This window comes from Acomys russatus, chromosome 31, assembly GCF_903995435.1.
Source record: "Acomys russatus chromosome 31, mAcoRus1.1, whole genome shotgun sequence".
Lineage (NCBI taxonomy): Eukaryota > Metazoa > Chordata > Mammalia > Rodentia > Muridae > Acomys > Acomys russatus.
In genome coordinates, this window is record NC_067167.1 from 3,564,765 (window position 1) to 3,576,116 (window position 11,352).

General features: G+C 53.1%; 1 protein-coding gene across 1 annotated transcript; it reads right to left on the reverse strand.

Annotated features, from left to right (window-relative positions):
- Positions 1-344: 344 nt before the first annotated feature.
- Stap2 (signal transducing adaptor family member 2) lies at positions 345-8,983 on the reverse strand. The gene is made up of 13 exons (XM_051139826.1): positions 8,781-8,983; positions 6,103-6,174; positions 5,817-5,939; positions 5,502-5,558; positions 4,239-4,339; positions 3,828-3,962; positions 3,460-3,529; positions 3,280-3,382; positions 3,111-3,176; positions 1,002-1,175; positions 817-909; positions 666-740; positions 345-566 (listed from the first exon to the last, which is right to left on the reverse strand). Exons 1-13 carry the CDS (start codon positions 8,880-8,882, stop codon positions 502-504), a joined length of 1,236 nt encoding a protein of 411 aa, XP_050995783.1. The 5' UTR covers positions 8,883-8,983; the 3' UTR covers positions 345-501.
- Between the last annotated feature and the right edge of the window lie 2,369 nt (positions 8,984-11,352).

Here is an 11,352-nt window from a genome sequence, read left to right on the forward strand (position 1 = left end):
CTGCACTTGCCTTTCTTTTTTGTCTCTGTCTTTTTCTTTTCTTTTCTTTCTTTCTTTCTTTCTTTCTTTCTTTTTTTTTTTTTTTGGAGACAGGGTTTCTCTTTGTCCTGGACTCGCTTTGTAGACCAGGCTGGCCTCAAACTCACAGCGATCCAGCTGCCTCTGCCTCCAGCATGCTGGCATTAAAGGCCTGTGCCACCACGCCCAGCCAGATCTTACATTTCTTAACCGAGAAATAAGCTTTCCTTGTGGGCAGGTGTCAGATCCGCCATCTTGAGGCCAACACTGGACAACTCCTTGCCCCTAATCTCAGAAGCCATTCGAGACACAAAGCTGTGGTCATGTGGTGCGTCAGTTTCGTTTTTGCCTTTATTAAACGAGGTCTCACTATGCAGCCCAGGCTAGCCCCAAAGCCTCCAGGGGTCTTCCTGGTTCAATGTTGGGAGGATGTTTCCTCACCGTGCTGGCAGTGTCCTGTCTTCCTGTCCCCGGGAACCAGGATCAGTGTTCCAGCGCCCTCCTCTTCTGTAGTTTCTCTTCCAGCTCAGCCGTGATGTCCCCAAGCCCTGGTGGGTGGGAACCCAGACTTCAGCTGGGACACCCTGGGCTCTGTTCTGCACCCAGGACCTGCCCACCACGCACCCAGGCCCCCAGGGTCTCCTTACTTGTCACGAGGGAGGGAGCCTGGGGTGGGCTGCCACCTGCCTTTCTGGCCCAGACACTGGTGATGGCTCTGAGATCTGCAGGAAGAGATGGATGAGGTTCAAGGCCACCTGTCACCAAGGAGAGGGGAAAACGGGGAGGATGGAGCCTCACCTGGCTTGGGTACAACTGGTGGCTTTGGGGGTTTTGCTGGCAGCTTCACCGGCTTCTTGGGCTTCGGGGGGAGTGGCTGACTGAAGGGAGACACTGTATGGAGGAGAGTGAGATGTCACAAGGTGCCACCTGCTCCTCCCAACCCTGGTGTCTGCAGCCTGGCCCTCCCCCCAACCCCGGCTTACCATCCTGATTCATGTATTCAGCTGTTGGGGGGTCTTCAATGGGGGTTACATAGTTCTCATCCGGGTCCGGAAGCTGAGGCAGGGGAGGCAGTGGGGGCAGCTTGTCTTCCTGGCTGGGTACAGACACAGGCACAGGTGGGAGTGGCTTCGGGACACTAGCGTGGAGAGCAGGGCCTGATGGGAAACAGTCACTGTCAGAGCCCCTTAGGGTGTACCTGCTGAGCTAAACAAGCGTTCCTGTGTGCCCACCTGTCAGTCACGCGCATGCATGCATGCGTGTCTGCAACTTTGGAATGCATATGAGATATGGCTTCAGAGAGGTACAGAGATACATTCGTGTGTGTGTGTGTGTGTGCATGCGTGCGTGTGTGTGTGTGTGTGCATGCGTGCGTGCGTGCGTGTGTGTGTGTGTGTGTGTGTGTGTGTGTGTGTGCGCGCGCGTGTGTGTGTTGTGGTGCTTTGAGTAGGTCTGGCCCTCATTGACTTGTGTGCTTAAATGCTTGTCTCATACACAGTGGCACTATGAGGCCTTGTCGGATGGAGTAGGTACGGCTTTGTTGGAGGAAGTGTGTCACTGTGGGGGTGGGCTTTGAGATCTCCTATACTCAAGCTACACCCAGTGTGGCACACTGTCCCCTTCTGCTGCCTACAGACCAAGATGTAGAGCTCTCTCGGCTCTTTGAGCACCATGCGTGCCTGCACGCTGCCGTGCTTGCTTCCCACCATGGAAGAGTAAGGCTAAGCCATGGACCAAGCCTCTGAAACTGTAAGCCAGCCCCAATTAGACATCATCTTCCTTTATAAGAGTTGCCTTGAGCCGGGCGTGGTGGCGCACGCCTTTATTCCCAGCACTCGGGAGGCAGAGGCAGGCGGATCACTGTGAGTTCGAGGCCAGCCTGGTCTACAAAGTGAGTCCAGGATGGCCAAGGCTACACAGAGAAACCCTGTCTCGAAAAACCAAAAAAAAAAAAAAAAAAAAAGAGTTGCCTTGGTTATGGTGCCTCTTCACAGCAGTAAACTCCTAACTAAGATATATATATATATATATAAAGCCGGGCGCGGTGGCGCACGCCTTTAATCCCAGCACTCGGGAGGCAGAGGCAGGCGGATCGCTGTGAGTTCAAGGCCAGCTACACAGAGAAACCCTGTCTCGAAAAACCAAAAAAAAAAAAAAAAAGATGTGTGTGTGTGTGTGTGTGTGTGTGTGTGTGTGTGTGTGTGAGAGAGAGAGAGAGAGAGAGAGCCTCTGACATGTACACACACCGCAGGGAGCACAGCTGCTCTCACCTCTCCCTCTCCTGCATCCGCTCTCCGCCCAGCCCCCCCGCCCCCCCGCCCCAGTCTCTCTGAGGTGGCTAGTCCGCCCCTTTATCGATCTGTATAATAAAATCCTTTTGAGCTAAACCACTAGTTCCAGCACTCAGAAAGCAGAGGCAGGTAGATCGCTGTGAGTTCCAGGGCAACCGCAGGCTCAGAAAACTAATAATGATCATAATAGTGATAATAAAGCCAGGCGATGGTGGCGCACACCTTTAAGCCCAGCACTCCAGAGGCAGAGGCAGGCGGATCACTGTGAGTTCGAGGACCGCCTGGTCTACAAAGTGAGTCCAGGACAGCCAGGGCTACACAGAGAAACCCTGTCTCTAACCCCCCTCCCCCAAAATAATGATAATAAAATAAAAAGAAACTAAAATCCTTCGGATCTCAATGAAGGCACTGGTGCCTATCATCTGAGGCCTCGGCTACGTGACAGTCTATCAAAAAAAACCAAAGCAGGTGGGGGTGGCACACTTTGACCTGTGCACCTGGGAGGCAGAGCAGCTAGAGCTCCTGAGTTCAAGGTTAGCCCAGTCTATAAGAAGAGACTCCATCTCAACAAACAAACAGAGCCACTAGGGGTAGTTATGCTCACCTTTAAGCCCAGCACTCCAGAGGCAGAGGCAGGCGGATCACTGTAAGTTCGCGGCCACCCTGGTCTACAGAGCGAGTTCCAGGACAGCCAAGGCTACACAGAGAACCCCTGTCTCAAAAGCCAACCAACCAACCAACCAAACAGAGAGCCTTTGGGGTGTGGCTCCCAAGCCCTACATCATGGGAAAGGGGAATCACCTGAGCCTCGGGAGGAGGGCACAGCCCAGACACTTTCGCCATTCTCCCGATCCGAGTCCACGAAGCCTGGAACAGAGAGGGCGGGCAGCCTGGAGGCAGCGTGGAGGCCCAGAGCTAGCCCCTCAGAGCCTGTCCCTGTCCGAGCCTGGCTGCCCCACATCGCACACACCTAGAACCTTCTCATAGTCCTCGTCCATCAGGAAAGGGACCAGCGCCCTCTTGGTGTGCGTCACGAAATAGTTGACCACAGCTTCCAGCGAGAGGCAGGAAAACTAGGCGAGAGAAGTTGATCAGGCAGGGAGGGGGTGGGACAGGAGGAACACAGAGCCCAGGATCCCCCAAAACTCACAGGGTCTTCCACGTCGATCACATACTTAGGACCCTCCCGCTTCACCTTGTAGTGTTTGACCACGGGAGACCTGCAGGTGACGGACATCTGGGTAGCTGGGATGCCGCCCCGCCCACCCGTGAGGCCACGCCCCTAAGAAGGCTAACTTCAGGGCTCCTCCTGTAGCCATGGCCCCTCCTCGAAGCCCGCCCGGTTATGGCCTAGTCCCAGGATACCCCCCCCCCCGGAGGTCCACCCGCGGGCACATCCTAAACAAGGGCCTCTGACCTGACTCCATTTTCCCAGCAGCCTCCACCTACTAAGCCTCCAGCCGGCCCCCAGGTTCCGTACCCACTGGTGGCCACACCCCCAGAGCCCCGCAGGCATACCCATTGAGTATCTGCCGGGTAGTGACAGACACAGTGTCCTTGCCGTCCCCGCCAGGCCGCAGCAGCAGGTTCCCGCACTCGGGGTAGCGCTCAAGGAGCAGCTGCGCCTCTAGCCTGCTCACCTGCAGAAAGCACCTGAGAGACCGCACACGGGAGATGGGGGGAGCCGCGCAAGGCCACCCAGAAAGAACCTCTCCTCGACATAGGACCTGTCCACTCAGAGACCCAGTCTCCACTCCTAAATCCAGGACTCCTTTCTAAAATGAGGCGTTGCCTAACACACAAGACCCGCCCTTCTCTTGAACGCGACCCCGCCTCCAGGGGCCGAGGCCCCGCCCCAGACCCACTCCGTCAGACGTTCAAAGCCCCACTGGACGTTCTCGGCCCACCCCATGGGCAGTCAGCACTCACCAGGGCACCTCGGCCGCCCTCCGGGCCTCCTCCTTGGCCAGGACCTCGGCCATCATATACAGGTGTCCAGGCAGCAGGGTCAGGTTAGACGGGACACGAAGCTGAAGGATGATCCAGGCAGGGAACGCATGGGTAGGGACCCAAAAGGTAAACCGAGGCCAGCATGTGTAGGCAGGGAGGAGTCCCTTTGGGCCCAGCACCACCAGGCACGCCCACAGCATACAGATATACAGACAATCAGAGGCAGACCCTAAAGCGGATTCAGAAGGTGCTAGAACCTTGCTCTGAGTACTGGGCAATTCTCAGATTCGACTTGGAGCCAAAGAGAAAATTTTAAAGTTTTAAACTGTGCGGTGATGCACACCTGTCACCTTAGCACTTGATAGGTAGGGGCAAAGGTGGGAAAATAAAGAGTTTCGGGCCAACCTGGGCTACATGAAACCCTGTTTCAAAAAGAGAGCAAGGTGCTAGAGCTCTGGCCCTGCAGTTCGGAGGACTGGAGTTCTGTCCCTAAAACCCAGCACTCAGCAGCTCTCAAACTCCTGTAATAACTTCTGCTCCAGGTGTCTGACGCCCTCTTCTGGCCTCTGAGGGCATTGCACTCATGTACACACCCAATCTAAAAAATATATAATAATAATAATAATAATAATAATAATAATAATAATAATAATAATAATTACTACTAATAATAAAATAATAACTCCTCTTTCTGTAAACAGCCAGAGGTGACTTGTAAAGATGGTTCGCTACTCACTTGATTCAGAAAACTCTACAAAATCATGCAAATCAAGAGGTCCAAATCTTTGTGTTCACTTTAAGAACACCCGGGAAACTGCCCAGGCCTTCAAGGGTGCATATCCGAAAAGCCACCAAGTGTCTGAAAGATGTCACTTTAAAGAAGCAATGTGTGCCATTCAGGCGGTATAGTGGTGGAGACGGGAGGTGCGCCCAGGCCAAACAATGGGGCTGGACTCAAGGTCGGTGGCCAAAAAAGTGTGCCGAGTTTTTGCTGCACATGCTGAAAAATGCAGAGAGTAATGCTGAGCTTCGGGGCTTAGATGTAGATTCCCTGGTCATTGACCACATCCACGCGAACACAGCACCAAAGATATGCCGATTAACTCATCCCGCTGTCCTTCCGGATCCCACGGGACTTGCGGAATCATCCTCCTGCCTTCTAACTTTGACTTCTTAGGTTGCTTGGGCCAATTATTTTGTGATGACAAAAATAACTAATAGAGCAGTAGAGGCGGACATTACCTCCACCACAATCAGGATAAATCCTTTCCACATCTCGCGAGACTCCAGGCTCTCGACCTAGGGAGTGGGGGAGAGGGGCGAGACTTAATGTTAAGGAGAACGGACATGTTTCTTGGAAAAGTGGGGTAAGGGCCTATTCTACCCCAGACCTTTGCATAGCTGTGCCCTCTGCCCTGAGCTTTTGCACAAATGAGTTCTATATGGTCCAGTGACTTGGAGAATGTGAGGAGCCCAGAGGAAGACTTCGTGTGACTCAGAATTCTCATTATAAATGTTGGACTCAATGGAATCGATCTCTCTTTCCTTCAGACATACCTTGAATTTGACCTCCTGGTCCCGGAGAACCAGACTGAAGTGATGGGTGGTGTCACACGAGCTTCCCCACGGAGCCTCATCTTTGAGCTTTGAAAACAGCCTCAGGTCCAGCTTCTCCAGAGGCTGGCCCAGGGAACAGGAGTGTGTGAGTACCCAGTTCCCGGGCCTGTGGTTCTCTCAGGTTCCCAGGATGATGGCGACACCCCCTTGATGACATCATCCCAGACCCTGTACCCACATATGTATCCCTCTATTAGACCCTGAGCCCACCTCTCTCCTTCCTCACCTGCAGGTCCCGGTTACTGTTGTAGAAACAGATGGTTAGACCCTGGAGGCCTGCCCAGAACTTCCTGTAATCCTGGGGGGCCAGAGAAGAAAAGGGAAAAAAAATTGTGTATGCTTAATATATTTCTTCCTGTGGCAGAGGCTACTCCTTATGCCTGCGTGCCCTTCCCCATACTCTGCTAAGCTACGTGTTTTCAGTAAAGGTTCTGTTTTCCTTTCCTTTTTTTTTTTTTTTCCCCCTCTTGACACCTTCCCATGCGGTCCAGGATAATCTTGCACTTCTGTCTCTCCTGTATGCACCTCCCGAGTGCGGGGATGATGAGTTTGTACCACCATCGCCCCTTCCTGCCTTGCTGGGCGTGGAACTCAAGGCTCCATCATGTTAGGTGAGTAGGGGACTCACTGAGCCCCAGCCCCTAAAAGTACATGCTCACTGAGGTCCTCCCTGCCCACTGTGGAGCCTGAGCATCTCCTTCGGTCTGAGATACTATGCTTTGGGGTATAGTTAGTGGCATTTGTCTAGCATGGATGTGATCCTGGGCTCCGTCACCAGCATTTAATGAAGAAGAAAACAAAGGGACTCATAATGGGATGGATCACAAAGCACCCCACAATATGAAGAGATGGGTGCTGTGGGGGTAAGCTGGTCTAACTGGATTATTGGTATTCTGTGGACAAACTCATCTATCCTCTCACCCACCCATCCATCCATCCACCCACCCATTCACCCATCCATCCATCCACCCATCCATCCATCCACCCATCCATCCATCCACCCATCCATCCATCCACCCATCCATCCATCCACCCATCCATCCATCCATCCACCCACCCATCCATCCACCCATCCGTCCATCCACCCACCCATCCATCCACCCATCCATCCATCCATCCACCCACCCATCCATCCATCCATCCATCCATCCATCCACCCATCCATCCATCCACCCATCCGTCCATCCACCCATCCATCCATCCATCCACCCACCCATCCATCCATCCACCCACCCATCCATCCATCCACCCATCCATCCACCCATCCGTCCGTCCATCCGTCCATCCACCCATCCACCCATCCGTCCATCCACCCATCCATCCACCCACCCATCCATCCACCCATCCACCCATCCATCCATCCACCCATCCATCCATCCACCCACCCATCCATCCACCCATCCATCCATCCACCCATCCATCCACCCATCCGTCCGTCCATCCGTCCATCCACCCATCCACCCATCCGTCCATCCACCCATCCATCCATCCACCCACCCATCCATCCATCCATCCATCCATCCACCCACCCATCCATCCACCCATCCGTCCATCCACCCACCCATCCATCCACCCATCCACCCATCCATCCATCCACCCATCCATCCATCCACCCACCCATCCATCCACCCATCCATCCATCCACCCATCCATCCACCCATCCGTCCGTCCATCCGTCCATCCACCCATCCACCCATCCGTCCATCCACCCATCCATCCACCCACCCATCCATCCACCCATCCATCCATCCATCCACCCACCCATCCATCCACCCATCCGTCCATCCACCCACCCATCCATCCACCCATCCATCCATCCATCCACCCACCCATCCATCCACCCATCCATCCATCCATCCACCCATCCATCCACCCACCCATCCACCCATCCACCCATCCACCCATCCATCCACCCATCCACCCATCCATCCATCCACCCATCCATCCACCCATCCATCCATCCACCCATCCACCCATCCATCCATCCACCCATCCATCCATCCATCCACCCACCCATCCATCCACCCATCCACCCATTCATCCATCCACCCATCCATCCGTCCATCCATCCACCCATCCATCCATCCATCCACCAGTTCACCTGCCTATCCATTCATCTATCCATTCAACCCCCACATCTGCCCATCCGTCTGTCTATCTATCTATGCACTTCCGTATGTCCATCCTTTGAGCTCATCATATAAAGGACTTGCTGGTTAGGGTGTATCTGGACACATGGGATGTGGATGCGGGACCTGAGGAATAAAGTCAGCGTGGTGAACAGGAGAAATGGAGGGGCACATTCAGCAGAAAATGTATATGCGCTGAGCATGGTGGCAGAGCACACCTGTCATCCCAGCACTTGAAAAACCGAGGCAGGAGGATTGCTTCAAGTTTAAAGCCATTATGGGTTATAGTCCTGAAAACCTGTCACATAACAACCCTCTCCCATGCGGCTACCGTCAAGCTGTCGCCGTTTCCACGTGCCACCTGCCTTGACCTGGTCCAGAACCTCAAATTCACGGGGGTTAATTCTGGGCCGGGAGGGGAAGGAGGTGCAGGAATGGGGGGGACACCTTCTTTCCTGGAGGAAGTCTCCACGCTTGTTTATGTTCACAGAGTGGAAAGAGAGACCGAGTCAGAGACACTGAAACAGCAGCCGATGGAGAGACCAAGAGACAGTCAGGCAGTGCGGCAGCCAGGCAGACAGACAGATAGACAGAGGGGTGAAATCAGAGGACAGAATGTGGAAAGAGACAGAGGCAGACAGATGGTCAGACCCTTCCACAGCCATGCTCCATGTGGTCCCCTTGCCGGGCCCTTGGTCTGTGAGGTGACCTGGTCCAGAGAGGCTGTGCCGGTTCCCAGGACCGAGCGACGCTGCTGGCTCCCCGCCCTTCATACCTGGTCGCAGGGTCCCTTTTTCTCTACGAAGCTCTCATAGTAGTGTGAAGGTGGCACACCTTTGGGCTTTGGGGCCCGGGGTGGGCTCAGGGCCGAGGCCATGTCCAGCCAGGTCCCTCTCTTTGCAGTGGGAGCCCCAGCTTGGCCAGGAAGCAGACAAACAGGTTTCTGGGGAGTTTCCTCAACTCACTCAGCTGTCACCTCCCTCCCTGGCAGCTCTGGGCGGAGGCTGGATCCTGGGGAAATCCCGGCAGCTCTGGGCTTCTGTCCTAAACAAAGACAGGGACCCGTGTTACAGAAGATGGCTGAGAGACGGACACAGGAAAATCACAGAAACGCACAGCAGAAACATAATAGCGAGAGCTGAAACAGTTGGTAGGTCACTGAGGGTAACGATAAGTTTCTCTGGATCATCAAATACGCTTTGCTGACATCTAAAAGACAGGGTGGTAGCCTGCAGCCAGCCTGGGAGAGACTTTCTCAGTGTTGTTCCGTTTGAGAACACTCGACTTACAACAACTTAATTTGTGGTTACATTTATTGTGTGTATTTGTGTGGAGATCAGAGGACAGCTTGCGAGAGCAGAGTCTCTCCTCCTACCGTGTGGGACCCGGAGATCAAATTCAGGTCCTCAAATGTGGTGCAAGCACCCCCTCTTCCCCACTGGTACACATCGCTCACCCCTATATTGAAATTATTCCCAGCCTGTGTATCCAGATCACCCTTTATCAGATCTGTATCTAAGTACTTCAGCTATCTGATTTTAGTTTTCTTTCTGTTGCTTGGGGGTTTGTTTTTGTTTTTGTTTTTGTTTTTAGTTTTCGAGACAGGGTTTCTCTGTGTAGCCTTGGCTGTCCTGGACTCGCTTTGTAGACCAGGCTAGCCTTGAACTCACAGCGATCCGCCTGCCTCTGCCTCCCGAGTGCTGGGATTAAAGGCGTGTGCCACTACGCCCAGCTTCTGTTGCTTTGTTGGGACATGGTTTCATGTAGACCAGGCTGGCCTTGAACTCACAGCAATCCGCCTGCCTCTGCCTCCCACCAGGCTGGCCTCCAACTAAGTAGCTGAGGGTGCCTTTGAACTATTTCTCCTCCTCCTCCTCCTCCTCCTCCTCTTCCTTTTCATCCTCCTCCTCTTCCTTCTTCTTTTTTTTCCCCCCTTTCTGTTTTTCTGAAACAAGGTTTCTCTGTGTAGCCTTGGCTGTCCTGGACTCCCTTTGTAGACCAGGCTGGCCTTGAACTCACAGAGATCTGCCTGCGTGTTAGGATTACAGGTGTGGGCCACCAAGCCCTGCTGACATTGAACTTCTAAACCTCCTGTCTCCATCTCCTGAGTGTCCCCATGTCTGTGGTTTAATTTTTTTTTTTTTTTTTTATTGCTTTGATTTGTTTTTGTCTTTTGAGTCTAGATACACAGCCCAAGCTGACTTTTAACTCCAGATCTTCCTGCCTCAGCCTCAGTGCTGCGATGACAGGTGGTGTGGGCCACAGGCCCCACGTTCACTGCTTTTGGTGTTTTGAATAATTGTTAACAAACTTCATTTTTCCCCTTTTGTTCTCTCCACATTAGTTTTTTTTCCTGTTTGTGCAGATGCAACCCAGGGCCTTTGAACAGGCTACGTAAGCGTTCACTCTATTTCTGAGTCACACCCAGCCCTTCCCAGTGAGATTCTCTTAAACAAGATTCTCTTAAGCTGAGGCTCCGCCCCTGACCACGCCCCCAGCCCCTCACTGGGAGATTCTAGGCAGAGGACAGTTCTGAGGAGGCCTGGGGGTGTGGCTTGTGGTGGCGGTGTATTAACCTAGCTCCTGGCTAGTACAAGGCTCTAAGGTCACTTCCAGTGCAATCGATCAGTATATAATTACAAATTCGGCCAGGTGTGGTGGCACATTCTGGTTTTCCCAGAACATGGGAGGTCGAGACCAGCAGATCACCAGTTTAAGGGCAGACTTAGTTACATAGTAACTTGAGTCCACTGTAGTCCGTAGGAGGTGCTGTTTTCAAAAGACAAAGGCCGAACAGATTATGAACTCTTTGTCTTCACAGATAATAAAGGGTAGTGATGGGCACCTAGGTAGCGGTGGTGTGCGTGAGGCACATCGGTTCAAGGATCCGATGTTACCTTTAGGGCACTTCCTGGACATTGTCAAGCCAAAGCTCTTGCTTCAACGTGTCAAAGGCCACCGTGGAGCTAGGTGTGGGAGGCTGAGGCAGGAGGATTACTACTGCTAGTGTGAGGCCAACCTGGTTAATATACTGAGTTCCAGGGCCCGACGTGGTGGCGCACGCCTTTAATCCCAGCAGAGACAGGCGGATCTTTGTGAGTTCGAGGCCAGCCTGGTTTACAAAGTGAGTCTAGGACAGCCAAGGCCACACAGAGAAACCCTGTCTCAAAAAACCAAACCAAAGCAAAGCAAACCAAAATATACCGAGTTCCAAAAGCTATGAAATTCTATCTCAAAACTTGAAAGAACGAAGGGAAAGAAAAATTAATGTGGGCTGCTATGGAACAAGGGCAGACTGTGGCGGTGGAGTTACCTTAAAGGTACCTTTGGGATCAGGGTGGGTGAGA